The 15,193-nt window shown below is 39.7% G+C and overlaps 1 protein-coding gene across 2 annotated transcripts in view; it reads right to left on the bottom strand.

The window, feature by feature from the left end:
- LOC149186847 (putative F-box protein PP2-B12) overlaps positions 1-8,067 on the bottom strand; it is a 40,078-nt gene extending 32,011 nt beyond the window's left edge. The window contains exon 1 of one of the 2 annotated variants that reach the window (XM_089411175.1): positions 7,721-8,067. In XM_089411175.1, coding sequence (XP_089267301.1) covers positions 7,721-7,981 — 261 coding nt within the window. In that variant the 5' untranslated portion in view covers positions 7,982-8,067. The remainder of the gene's footprint in view (positions 1-7,720) is intronic. The other variant, XM_089411174.1, reaches the window with a different exon arrangement.
- Positions 8,068-15,193: the final 7,126 nt, after the last annotated feature.

Here is a 15,193-nt window from a genome sequence, read left to right as displayed (position 1 = left end):
TTTTTTGTGGCCTAATCTGGTATATTCATCACAGTATGGTATTTGACCTGGGGTTGCCTATCAGGCACGGTAATCTGGTAATATAGGGTAGCTTGCCAAAATAAATTTGGGGAATAATAGCTTTAGGAACCCTTCCTGAAGGTTGGGTCAATTAGACATTGGGTCAATTAGACAAAAACACTTGTGATGGGATGGGCCATCTTAGTGCGTAATCTAAAGATATTAAAATTTGGATTATTTTTAATTTCGATTTATTTTTGTTAAAAAATAAAAAAAAATGATTTGTATAAAAAACAGATGACTGATGGAAACCAGATCAGAAAATTGATACAGGATAAGGGAATAACATCATAAACACTGCACTGGACGCGCTGCGCTGAGCCAAACGCCACTCTGCATCTGCGCTTGAGTTTCTCGGCCCTACGGCCACCTGAAGGCTCTCCCGAGAGGTGCACTGCCCAGCAAGGAATACGCATCCCTTGCATCCAGTCAGATTGCACCTTCATACAGACTAGAACGACTATGCCCGTCGTGGTCTGGGTGAGCTCGATCCGGTCGAGCTAAGGCTTCCCTCATGGAGTCTTCATCGCCCTCCCCCGCCGAAGCCGAGGCCTTTGCTAAACTGCTGAATTCTTTGCCAAAAAAGAAAGCAACAGAGGTTTCGAAATTTGTGAAACGCCTGGATGATATCCCAGAGATCTCGCTCCCTCCTGAGAAACCGATCCAGGTTGCCCTTTCCTTGTCTGAGCGTGCCTTGGTGGGACAGTTCACAGGACTCTGGCCCTCCCCCAAATCCACAGAAAGCTGGGTCGCAAGGAACTAGGCGCTGCTGATATCGGGCAAGGTCACTTCATATTTTCTGGGGAAGGGTTTCTTCCTGTTCGAATTTTCTGAAAAGGAAGATAAGGATCTGATCTTCCGCAATGGACCCTATTTCATGGGCCCCCAGGGACTGTATCTCAATAAGTGGACGCCCGACTTTGATCCAGCAGTTGACGTGCCCACTGCCGTCCCTGTGTGGGTTAGATTACCCAATCTGCCAATGCACTGTTGGAACTGGGAATCCCTCAAGCACATCGGGAATACCCTGGGTAAATTCATTGATCGAGCAAACAGCAAAGATCAATATGACTGTGCTAGAATTTGTGTTGAAGTTGACCTCGAGGTTGGCCTACCTGAGGCAATAAAGATCAGAGTTGGAAGTTGGACGCATGTTCAAAAGCTGGATTATGAACAACTTCCGTTCAAGTGCAGGAAGTGCCAGGTCTATGGTCATTTCGCTAGAGGATGCCCAAAAAATACTGAAGCGGAGAAAGGCAAAGAGGACGGATGGACGCAGGTTAAAAGGACCAAAAGCAAAGCCCCTAGAACAGGAAATACTAATGGGAAAGCTCTCCAAACAGGATCAGGGCTTCAAAACCCACACATGGAAGAGCAAGGAAATAAATTTATACAGCTAAGTTCAGCAACAGAGGAAATCCAAGATCTGGAGACACAAAAGGAAGGATCGCCCCAAAAAGAGCCCCCCCAGGGACCAAAGCAAGCAGATAGTAAAGCAGACAGAATGGAAGATACACCCTCAAAAGAGGCTGAGGAAGTACAAGGCTCAGAGGACTCAGAAGAAGAAGGTGAAATAGGTGAATCACAAACCTCGGCCAGAAGATCTTTGAGGGGCCGAAAATCAGCCCGTGAGAAAAGAGAGCAGGAGACCTACAAAGACAAACTGCAAGGAAGCCAACCCACCCTCGAGAAACTCCTGGCTAAAACTCCGAAGATGAATAGAAACCCGCCCCAGAGCTCTAAAGGAGCTCTCCATTCCAAAAATAAGTGATGAGGATCGTCTCCTGGAACTGTAGGGGTATGGGGAGCAAAATCAAAGAAGAAGCTGTCAAAAGTTTGATAAGATCTGAATATCCTGACATATTCCTCATCCAGGAGACTAAAATGGAGGACAAGGCCTTCCTCCATATCGGCAAAAATCTGTGGAAAAGAAGTGAAGGGCAAGCTGTCTCAGCCAGGGGTGCCTCAGGAGGCCTGGGCACCCTTTGGAATGCAAGCAAGTTCACAAGGGTGAAAGAGATCGCCAACACTCATTGGTTGTTCTCAAAACTGAAGCACGTTGACTCAGATGAGACCCTCTGTCTCTTCAATGTGTATGTCCCAGTCAGCGCAGGAGAAAAAAAGAATTGCTGGGATTCTATTAGAGAGCTGGCAGACTCTGAAGATTTAGCAAATATCATCATCGCTGGGGATCTAAATCTCACTTTAACTATGGCTGAAAAACGTGGAGGGAGCATTGTAAGGGATCCAGCGCGAGAATGGGTTGAGGATCTGCTCCAGGACTGGGACATGATCGACATCAAACCTTCGTCGGGCAAATACACCTGGTCCAACAAAAGACTCGGTCCGGGCCACATCGCTGCAAGGTTAGACAGATTTCTTGTTCAAAGTTCTTTTCTTCTTCTTGGTCTAGATTCTAGAATGCATATTCTCCCCTGTAGTGTCTCTGATCACAGGCCCATCAAGCTCGAACTTTTGGCTCACTGGGATCAAGGCCCCATTCCTTTTAAATTCAATCCCCTCTGGATCAAGGAGCAATCCTTTTTGCAGTTAGTAAAAGATACTTGGAAGCAACCAGTCAATGGCTCTGCGTTCTTTGTATGGGAGGAAAAACTCAGGAGAGTGAAGGCTGCATTAAAAGTTTGGGCAAAATCTCTCCCAAATCCTGCAGTGGAAAGGAAGAAGCTACAAGAACAGCTAGAGACCCACCATCTTAACTCAGAAAATGAAGAGATCACAAAAGAAATTCTCGAAAAAGAGGCGGACCTTCAGCAAAAGCTGCTTAAAGCAAGCCTGGCTGAGGAAGAGTACTGGAGGACCAAATCTCGCAGGCTTTGGCTTAAGGCAGGCGATAGGAATTCATCCTTCTTCCATAAGCAAGCCCAAGCACGGAAAAACTTCAACTCCATCACCGAAATCAAGGAAGAGAACATCATCCATAGAGACATTCAAAGCATAAAAAATGCGGCCTTCCACCATTTCAAAAATCTATATAGCGAAATAGAGGGACAGGGTCAAATTCCATTGACTGTAAATGAGGTTCCCACGCTGATATCTAACAGAAAGAATCAGTTCTTGGAAGCAGAAGTCACAAATAATGAAATCAAATCCGCCCTCTTCTCTATGGAGCCGGACAAGGCCCCGGGCCCAGATGGCTTTACTGCCAGATTCTTACAGAACTGTTGGCAGATAGTCGAAAAAGATTTGTGCAGAATGGTCCGGAAATCTCAAACCTGTCAGAAAATAGGGGGAAGCACTAACTCGGCTTTCCTGGCTCTTATCCCCAAGGAAAGAGGCGCCAACTCCTTCTCCAGATTTCGTCCTATATCCCTTTGCAATATAGGCTATAAACTGATAACAAAAGTGATTGCGAACAGATTGAAAACAATTCTCCCTGACATTATCCCAGAGAATCAGGGGGGCTTCATTCAGGGAAGACAGATTGTGGACAACTATATCCTGGTTCAAGAGGCGATTCATTCAAGCTTGGCCCGGAAAGAGAAAGGAATGGTTGTCAAACTCGATCTTGAAAGTGCCTTTGACAGGGTGAGGCATAGATTCTTGCTGGATGTCCTTCACAAATTCGGGTTTGGGCATAATTTTATCAAATGGATCAAGGCTTGCATCAGTGAGCCATGGATTGCCCCTCTGGTGAACGGGAGAGCCACAGACTTTTTCAAAGCCTCAAGAGGGCTGAGGCAAGGGTGCCCTCTCTCCCCTTTGCTCTTTGTCCTCCAAGCCTCAGTTCTAAGCTTCCTCTTGAATAGAAAACAGTCAGAGCAAGAAATAATGGGAATAAACATTGCAAGAGGAGTTAAAAGCATAAATCATGCGCTGTTCGCAGATGACTCTCTGTTGCTGGGTGCTGCCTCTTTGGTCTTGGCTAAACGATTTAAAGAGGTAGTGGACGCCTATTGTGCAGACTCAGGAAGCAAGCTCAACAAAGGCAAATGCCATGTCTTCTGTTGGAATACCTCTGTCAGATCGCTCCAAGCCATTTCTAATTGTTTTGGCTTCGCAACCACCTCTTCTTGGACATCATTCAAGTACCTGGGGCTCCCTGTCTTTCAAAAAAGGGCTCTCAGCAGAGAATGGCTGCCTCTGTTGGAAAAATTCAAAGCCAAAATTCAATCCTGGGGATATAACTGGCTCAATCTAGCAGGTAAGACAGTGCTAATAAAATCAGTTTTGAACAGTCTACCCATTTTTCAGGCAACAGTGATGATGGCTCCCATTGGCATAATGAGGAAGATGGAGGCTTACATAAAAAACTTTTTCTGGAAAGGTGGCAAAGCTAACGAGAAGAGAATCCCCTTAATAAGCTGGAACACGATTTCTCTACCCAGAATGGAAGGCGGTTTAAATTTTAAAAATCTCAGCAATCAAAATATAGCCATGGGTGCAAAATTGGTATGGAGGATCATCGCTCCAAAACCGGGTTGGGCACAACTTGCACTGTGGAAAAAATATTATGGTGGGCAGAGAACACGCTGCCTGAACAATCCAAAGACAATTGCAGGTTCGATGATACATAAACTGTGCGAAAAATCCTCAACCCTGATCAAGCAATATGCGCACTGGATCCCAGGTAATGGTCAGCGCATTCAAATTTGGGACGACAGCATCATGGGCAGTGAGCCGCTTGCTGAAAACCGATCCTTAGCCTCTCTGAAAGATTGGATGGACACTGTAGGTATCAAAACACTGTGGGATTTATCCCACTGGGAAAATGATGAATGGCAGCGATGGAAACACTTAGAGGTGCCACCGAATCTTGCCAATGAATACGTTGTTTTTCTCTCCCAACTGAAAGGCAAAGCCCCAATGAACAGAAGGAAAGCAGACAGCCGAGGTTGGGGCCCGATCCCTGGTAAATACACTGTTTCGCAGGGATATATCCAGCTCTCCCGCTATCCTAATGCACCGCCCGATCCGAGGCCCTGGCAGGGGATCTGGTCTTCAACAACGCTGCCCAAAATTGACTCCTTCTGTTGGCTATTATGTCATCACAGAATTTTGACAGAAGATAGGCTCAGGAAAAGAGGATATTTAGGGCCATCTCGCTGCTCGCTGTGTGAGGAACAAGAGGAAAATGCCTCCCACATGATGCTGTCCTGTAAATTTGCTGCAGATTTGTGGAAGGAGGCTTTAGGCCCATGGAGCATGAATTTCGCCCCTCTCAATCACTGCTCAGAACTGTTCTCTAATTGGAAGCGAATGTACCCTGGTGGCACTGCTCAGAACCCCCAAATCAAAGATGCATGGCTCGCCCTGCCCAAATTAATCTGCTGGCATATCTGGCTGGAAAGAAACCAAAGGATTTTTAAGGATAAGAAGAGCGCTTCTAAGATAACCTGGGTAAAAATTAAAAGTCATCTCAAAGATTGCATGGGAGACCAGATTGACATGACGGATCTCACTGAACAAGAAATAGTTTGGGGAGCCTCCCTGGATCTCCAATTTTCAGATAAAGTAAAGGCCCCCTCTCCCCCTTAAAGCCTTGGCAAATCCGCCTTAAAGACACAGAATTTGCTGAATTTTGCATCAAAAAGGCGAGGAAAGCTCTCTTTTTTGACGGTGCAGCTAAAGGCAATCCAGGCAATTCTGGAGCTGGTGGTGTTATCAAAAGTGCAGAGGGCAGAACTGAAGCTAGATATGCTTGGGGAGTGGGCATTAACACCAGCATTCAAGCTGAAGCACTAGCTCTCCTCCAGGGACTCAAGGTGCTCAAGACCTTGGGAATCAAAGATGCAGTTGTTTTTGGGGATTCTCAGACTATTATAAAGGCCATTGTGGACAACTCCTCTCCCTCAGATTTAAGACTATCTAGATTGCTGAGCAGAATTAACTCCCTGACATATTCCTTCCAGAATTTGGAATTTCTTCACATAAAGAGGGATAACAACAAAGAAGCAGATGCCGAAGCCAATAAAGCGGTTCTCCTCCCTCTCGGAAATTATATAAGAGACGGAGAAGAAGGCTGGGATCCCATCCCCTAGCTGTCCGATAAAAATGTTTTACTGTCTACTATTAAAGCAGTTTGTTTGCATCTATAAATTAGGAAAGATAGAGAAATCTGCAAGAAATATAGAATGCAAAATTTGCAGGATCATTAGGAGGATAGTTATATGGTTCCTGGATGAGGCGAAATCTGAGCCCTTCCTTTTTGTAATCTGAATTGAGGCATTTCAGCCAAGAAGTAATATATCAGTCTAACTGTTCCTGTCAAAAAAAAAATAGATGATTGATTGAGATTGAAACTTTTAAGTTTTAATAGAAACTTCAATCTGAAAATAAAAAAATAGATTTTCCATTAAAAATAGAAGAACATGCTCTCACACAGATTGAACAACGGAGAGGAAGTGGGCAGCCAGGAAAGTCGTTTCAAGCACAACAATGCCATGCAAATGCATATAGTCATACTGATTCCGTAGAGGATAGATGCCATATAGGATAATAGCAGTATTCTCTGCTGTAAAAGCAGTTGTACCTTTCAAACAGCTTGTAAAAAGGCAGCTGTACCTATTAACATTCCTTTCAAACAGCTTATAAAAAGGCAGCTGTACCTATTAACATTTTGTAAAAGTTTCAGTTCAGGGTGATTTTTTTGAGAGGCCGCAATTTTCATCTGAAGGGAGAGATTCCAGTTTTTTGTTGGAATTTGGTGAGAAATTTTTCAAGAAATCCAATATTTTAAGTGTTTGAATTGATTTTTTTATGGTGGAAATGGATGCAAGTGTTTGAATCGGTTTTTGAACAGTGAAAATGGATTCACATGTAAACTGGATTTCCAAAAATTTCCACTGCCAATATTTCCATGATTTGCAAAATTTTCATGATTTTCCATAATTTTCCAGGCGAAATTGTGCCTTTGTTAGTCTACGCCTATTTTTCCAAGCTGTAACAGTGTTTCTTTGTTAGATATTTTGAGACTTTTCGAATATATTTTGGGGTCGAATTTGCCCAAAATTTCACAGGCTTTTCCAATATATTTCGGGGTCTAATTTGCCCAAACTTTCACCGTGTTTCGTTGTGTGAAATGAAATCACACATTTAAATTGTGAACTTTACACAATCTCAATGCAACTGGCCAGGATGGCCAGGAAGTTTGTCGAGAAGTTTGTGAACCTGACTTGAAATATAAAGTGAAACCATGAAAAAGATAAATAAATAATTCCAACCAAAAACTCATGAAAAGAAATAAAAAAAATAAAAAATTCCAAACCAAAAACTCCACACTGGTACTGAAACAGTAGTACTGAAAATACCGTACGGATTCATATCCATATCAGTACTCGTTGCTGTACCTTTTAACCAGGTTGAAAAAGCTTTAGTTCGATTTTTTTTGAGGTTTTTCACCGAGTTTTCATATATATATATATAACTCGAAAATTTTTCAGTCTAAATTAAATTCAATAAAATGCATTTTTTCGAATATTTCCCGACCCTAATTTGTTTGATTGATATCATTGTTTGATTAGTCAGTACTTGAAACTGTAGCATGCATGCACATTCAAGGTACAATAAGGGTAGGGTTTTATAATGGAAAATTGCAATTCAGCCATTTCAGACAAATAAATATAGCATTACCTTGGTTCTGCCGTCGATTATAATGGAAAATTGCAATTCAGCCATTTCAGACAAAGAAATATAGCATTACCGTGGTTCTGCCGTCGATCCAATTGGCATGACAGAGAGCGAAATACAACCCTTTCTTCGAACAGATTTCCAAAGGCGAATCCATCCGTGCAAGAAGGTGGGGATACTGAATTGGAAGCATCTTGTCCCACACGGAGTCCGAATTGCCGGCCGACCTGAATGTCTGATTGACAGCACTGAGCCTGCAAACATCTCTGGGTGTGGTGAAACAGAGTATGTGCGATATGCAGCTCTCTGGCAAATCCCCCATTGTCATGGTCATCCCTTTGTTGGTCACCTCCGTCAACTAGGTCAGGTTACAATAAGAAGAAACTCCTCCATCAACTAGGTCAGGTTACAATAAGAAGAAACCATAGTTACCAAATTCGACTCTAGAAAATTCAATACGGGAAAAATTCGACACTATACATATTACAAGTACTTATATATTTATTTATTTATATATATAAATTTAAATAAACAATCATTATATTCAAAATTTTAACAAAATATAAAAGTTGTATAAGTTGATTTTTTTCCAAAATAGAAGTTACTATTTTTTTATGTTCTATATAAAAGTTATTGATTTGCAACCAATTTGCTATTTTATAATTTCTTGTAAGATAAGAATTATCTTTTTCTTAATTGCAATTTGTCATTTTATAAAAATTTTCTAATATAGAAATTACTATTTTTTTTTATAAAAATTATATATATTTAGGAATTTAGACTTCTGTGATCCATAACTGGTTCATCTTGTCCTGACGATGAACCACACTGGTTGGTTCGAAACGCGTCGACAAACGATTGATTATATATATTTTTTTATTTTTTTCCAATATTAATTTGTTAAAATAGAAAAAGTTGGTATTTTCTGTAATCACATAATGAATTAAGCAAGTTGATATTTTTTATTGGAAAAAAAATTATTTTTATAGGAAAAAAATATATATATATATTCGACTCTAGAAAATTCAATACCAAAAAAATTGGACACTATACATATTACAAGTACTTATATATTTATATATATATATATATATATATATAAATTTAAATAAACAATCATTATATTCAAAATTTTAACAAAATATAAAAGTTGTATAAGTTGATTTTTTTCCAAAATAGAAGTTACTATTTTTTTATGTTCTATATAAAAGTTATTGGTTTGCAACCAATTTGCTATTTTATAATTTCTTGTAAGATAAGAATTATCTTTTTCTTAATTGCAATTTGTCATTTTATAAAAAATTTCTAATATAGAAATTACTATTTTTTATTTTTTTATAAAAATTATATATTTTTTTTTATTTTTTTCCAATAAGAATTATCAATTTGTTAAAATAGAAAAAGTTGGTATTTTGTGTATTCAAGCTTCTGTAATCACATAATGAATTAAGCAAGTTGATATTTTTTATTGGAAAAAAAATTTATTTTTATAGGAAAAAAAAAAAAAATATATATATATATATATATATATTCTTATAAGAAAATTTATAAAAGGTAATTGATCTGAGCATTAGCTTTGCCTTTCTCTACATTATTTCAATTTTCCACTAAGGTTGCCTAGTTCCAAACTTGTTTTGCCCTTGTATTGTTTTCACCAACATTGTGCAGATGAGAACTTGTATTTTTCCAATGGATCAACAAAGCAAAGCTGGAATTAAAAAGTTTACCTTGCCGATTCCTATTCAACAATTAAAAAGTAAATTCAATGATCTATTTCTACTAATTTAACCATTAAAAAATAAATTTTTAATTTAATAAAATAAATGTAAATTTTATTTTTTAACAAAATAAGTAAAAAATGAGTAAATCAATACTTTTAAATTTACATACATACAACAAGATCTTATGAATTTATAAAATATATTTAAACAAAGTTAGAAAATCCCTTAATTTAAAAAATTCATATTCATTTAATCAACCATGTGGATAGATATATATCAAACTTCCAAATCAATTTACCATACCCATTGGGTATGGCCATAGTCATGTGTCGAAACACAGGCCATTCTTTGGTGCAACGAAACACGTGAAGTATTCATGTTCGGGTGCGAAACACATTCAAGTCAAGGGACAAAGCAGGAGATAGCGATCTCGCGCAGGGGATTTGACAAAAATATTCACCGAACCGAATTGGAATTAACCGAATTAATCGCCGTACCGAATCGAACCTACGAATTAACGTATTTTTTTCGCCAATACGGACGAACTTGGTAACTATGGAAGAAACTCCTCCATCAACTAGGTCAGGTTACAACGAAAGAAGTTTTCTCTTTAGAAGACATTAAGTTTGGGGTTAATCACCTTGCTAATGGGAAAGCTAAGGACATTGAAGGTTACCAAGCGGAAATCTTAAAAATTGGAGGTCCTGTCCTCATCCCCACATCCACAAGCTTTTCAATCAAGCAGTCAAGCAAGGGTTCCCTAAACCTTGGACTGAGAGCCTCATTATCCCTATTTTTAAAAGTGGGGATACAAATAACCCCTCTAATTATAGAACAATTATGATCAGCCCTCTCTTAGCCAAGTTATATGGTAGTATTTTGGAAAAGAAGTTAAGCATATGGCTTGAAAGTGAAGGTAAGCGGGCTAAAGGCCAAGCAGGTTTCAGAAGGCATCACTCAACAATAGACCACCTTGCTACGCTTAGGATCATTGCGGAGGAATGTCGTAATGAGAAATCCAATTTATTTTGTTGCTTTGTGGACTTTAGAAAGGCTTTCGATACGGTTCCTAGATACAACCTTTGGAATAGATTAGAAGAGCTAAAGGTTCCTCTCGAGTTGAGAGCTGCCGCTATAAGGTTATACGAGAATGTAATTGCCAAGCTAAAGAGCAATGAAGGGTGGTCGAAAGATATTAAGTGTAACATCAGAGTTAAACAAGGTTGCCCCCTCTCCCCTACCCTATTTGGCATTTACATCGATAAGCTCGAAGGCTATTTAGAGGAAGCAGGATGTGATGGCACGATCTTAGCTGGGATAGTCATCATCTTTCTTCTTTATGCTGACAATATTGTTCTTTTGGCAAGGTGCCCGTCTGATCTTAATAAGCAACTCAGGCTTCTTAAGGATTTCTGCTCTACCATGGGTATGACTGTTAACACTGACAAAACAAAAGTTATGATTATCAAATCCAAGAAGGACACTTATGCTAATTTTATGTATGACAATAATAACTTGGAGGAAGTGTATTCTTACAAGTACCTAGGAATTGATATTCATCACAATCTCAACTGGAACCATAGCATTGAGAAAAGGATTAATGGGGGGTGGAAAGCTTACTTTGGTCTTGAAAATAATTGTAAAATAGCAAACCTTGTAATGTGGGATAAAAAGAAGTTCCTCTTTGAAACTTTAGTCACTCCTGTTATCTTATATGGCTGTGAGGTTTGGGGTTGCAGCATTTCCAGAGAATCATGGAGAAAGATTGAGCAAATCCAGAAGCGTTTTATAACTTATAACCTGAAAATTAAAAGTAATACACCCTATCCTATTCTCCTTATAGAAGCAGGTCTTTCCCCTATTGAGAGCGTAGCTATGCTTAGGTTTCTGTTGTACAAGCACAAAATCAATAACATAGACAATCATAGACTTCCTAAGCTAGCTTTAAATTCTAGCCAAAACCACCTAAGGCTCAATCGAGGGTGGCATAAAGACACAAGGGCCTGGTTAAACTATTGGGAGATCAACGAAAATGATGCATTGCAAAACATAAATAACATTAAAGATATTGTTACTTTTAAGTTCAAAGAAAAAATGTGGTGTGAGAAAGACTTAGCGGCTAAAATAAAATTAAGTTATTATAAGAAAGTCATCAACCCCACCCTAGAAGATCAAAAGTATCTCTCTATTTTAACTAGCTCAAAGAAGAAAACTAATATAGCAAAGATTAGAACGAATTCTCATGAGCTCCATAGTGAAACAGGTCGTTGGGCAATTCCTAAAACGCCATGGACGGAAAGGATTTGCCATATATGTGAGAATAGGAACATCGAGGATGAAAACCACTTCCTCTTAGAATGCCCTGCGTATAACCACATTAGATCTCAGTTTCACAATCTTTGTTACAATACTGACCTTCCTAGCCTTTTACAATGTCAAAATTATAGTGAGCTCGGGAGGCTTCTCTCCAAGCTTTTTGAGCATAGGAATAAAATCTTAAATCAAAATAGATAATTTGTTTCTTTAGGTCCGATAGACCATTATTTGGTCTCAGTGGACGTTAATCATCATCATCATCATCATCATCATCATCAATAAGAAGAAACTCCTCCAACTAGGTCAGGTTACAATAAGAAGAAACCCGGCTAGTTCCTTTGTTGGGATCCGCTCCCTCACTCTTCTCTACCCAACCCCATAAAATAACCAAAATAAAATAACATCGTCACTCTTTCCGCTCCGCAACCCCATAAAATAACCAAAAAATAACATTGTCACTTTTTATGGTTTCGTGACCAATTAAGAAAGATGAGAAATTCTTTTTTTCCAATAAAGTTTGTGTAATTAACCAACGCGATTTTAAATATTTTTTACTTTAAAAGAGATTTAATCCCTCTCAACCCTCTAGATTTTTATTTTTTAAATAAAAATATTTATTAATATTTTTTTTATTAATTTTAATCTAATTATTTTAAATTTAAATATATTTATAAATTTAAATAAAAGTTAATTTGAAAATATATAAAAGAATTTAATATAATTTAATATATTAGTTTCATAAAATTCAAATTTCAAGATTTTATAAAAATACCAAATTACAAATAAATTTAAACAATAAAAAAATTACAAAAAATAAATTCAAGAAAATGAAAATGAAAATGTTTTTGGATATATTTTGGAATAGGCTTTCGTCACTATTCCAATTTTTATTTATCATCCATTTTCATTGTATAATTTAATTTTGTTTGTAAGTGAGAACATTCTATTAGCTATAAAAGAAATATTTACAAGGCTAATGCTAAAAGCTCTCGCAGTCTCATTCTCACTGGGTTTGTTGACCATTGCCATCAGTCCAAAAAAGACATAAGCTAATCGTCCATAATCGTAACGGCAAGATATGCCAAAAGATTCACAAAATGAATAGAACACCAAAACACATAACCATCAAAGTTGATAGGAGTTGGGTTGTCTGGACACATCCTAGGTGGAGGAAGGGGGCAAAACGAGCAGCTAACGTGTTGCTCTAGATGAGCCAGCCAAGCCTCCAACTACTCCAGCTTGTCCAGAATGTGCACATGTCAGGGTAAACCACCACTACACGCTCTTGACGTTGACGCTGGAAATATTGGATTTGAGCCAAGGCTTACCATGGTTGCCTCATGCTCCTCCCGGTGAATTTTCTCATACTGCATTTTCACAGACTGGCGCAATTGACCTTTGGTCGCACACGAGGGATTGTTCCTCTTCCTCGATGGTGGTCAACATTCACGATGGGATCCCCACAAGCTCCAGGTTGCCTTTGAGCTTGGCCCCACCTCCTCCCACTTCTGGTATTGACGTCGAGGTTTGGGTTCTGCATCCAGCCCCCTACCACCTCCACCCAAGCATGAGCTATGTCGCGGTGCCATGTGCACGCCGCAGCACAAAACCTCTCTGACTCCTTGGTCGCTTTCACCACCACAACACCAGCGACACCAACGCACAGCAATATGTCCAACACTAGCACCACCGCAACATCAGCAACACCACAGCACCACAACACTAGCACCAACAACATTGCAACACGTCCACAACGGAGATAAAATCTCCTCCCCAGGCCCGATGACCTTCTCATCTTGAAAATATTCCTGCTTTATATTGGTCGCCCTGCCTCGGTTCAACCTCCACAAAGAACACCTTCCCGAGTTGAGGCACCCGAGTGTGCTAGCCCACCTAAGACTATGCAGTGTTGCACCCTTAAACAAAAGAGCCACCGAACACCACAGGCCCAAAACAGCCAGAGGAAATTGGGAACATAGTTACCGATCAAACGAGAAAGTGAACTGGTACCCATTTTTTTGAGTTACCAACAAATCACCCGATTTTGAAAAGTGGTGATGCCAGAATACACTTTTTTTTTAACATATTTTTGGCACTTTAAATTTTTTATGTATCAAGTATGAATATTTTTTTCGATGTTAATGATTTTCATACTGATTTTGAAAAGTGTTGATGCAGTATCAACACATTTTTTTAATTGTTAGTGATTTTCATGCTGATTTTGAAAAGTGTTGATGCAGCATCAACACATTTTTTTAGAGGGCTTGTTTTTGACACTTAAAATTTTTTTATGTATCAAGTGTAAACATTTTTTTTTGTTAGTGATTTTCATCTTGATTTTCAAAAGTGCACATGATATTGTGGGGGTGGGGGGTGATATTGTGCACATGATATTGTGCATATGTGCACATGTAGGTGGGGGTGGGGGGTGAATATGTGCACATGTGGGTGGGGGTGGGGAGTGATAATGTGCACATGTGGGTGGGGGTGGGGAGTGATAATGTGCACATGTGGGTGGGTGTGGGGGGTGATATTGTGCACATGATATTGTGCATATGTGCACATGTGGGTGGGGGTGGCGGGTGATATTGTGCACATGATATTGTTCTGGTAATAACTAGGCTTTAAATTCATTCATCTACGCCTGCAAGTGTTTCTGCTGCCTTAAGTGGCCAAAACTGTGAGTTGGTGAGCCTTTATGGCTCAGAGCTGCTTTATTGACTTTGATGGGGGCCTCTTAATGTTTGCCTGCTTTGGAAATACAGATTTCCACCAAAAACACTAACTGATACTCTTTGCCACTTCCTCTAATATTCTTTGACATTGAATCGGGCCTCTTTTTGCCTCTGAAGCACTTCAAACTGTCAAATCGCCCCTTTGTCCTTTAACTGATACACTTTAATGTCAAAACCGCCCCTTTCTAGCCGCTGTTCGGCCAAAAGAACCGTTGTCGCACTGTCTGCTGGCTTCTGGAGGCCTTTGGAAGAGTTTCGGCGCCTGGCCGACTCAAAACTACCTTTACAACTGATAAACTGCAAACTGGCGGAATAAATGGAGGCCGAGAGCTTGCTGATGCTGAAAATCATGCATTTTGGAGCAAATCCAGGCCGGAGCGATCGAAAATGGCTGAGGAAAGCCATGTCTCCCTTGTAGCTGTAGCGGGCGCGGGCGCCGCATATAAAACAATGAAAATGGCCCTTTTTTCTTTAAAATAGGGAAAAATGCCTTTAAACGTAAAAAACCATCAAAATTGGGCGCAGGCGGAACACTGTTCATAAGATTAGATTCGGGTCGTTAGATCCGGCGCGGGCCGATCCAACGGCCAATATTAAATCGGCATATCGCTATCGGGGCGGGCACGGGCTTCATATATATATGGGAATGCCGATGGGCCGATCGCCAATATCGCTATCGACGATCGGCTATCGTAGGATATAATGGAGGCTTTATAATATGGGCGAGCGAAATGGAGGGGCGCGATTGAATGTGGGTCGTCAGATCTGAGGGCC

This window comes from Pinus tabuliformis, chromosome 3_1 (genome assembly GCF_031772625.1).
Source record: "Pinus tabuliformis cultivar Carrire ecotype Pingquan chromosome 3_1, CPIR1, whole genome shotgun sequence".
NCBI lineage: Eukaryota > Viridiplantae > Streptophyta > Pinopsida > Pinales > Pinaceae > Pinus > Pinus tabuliformis.
This window is presented reverse-complemented; position numbering and strand designations above follow the sequence as displayed.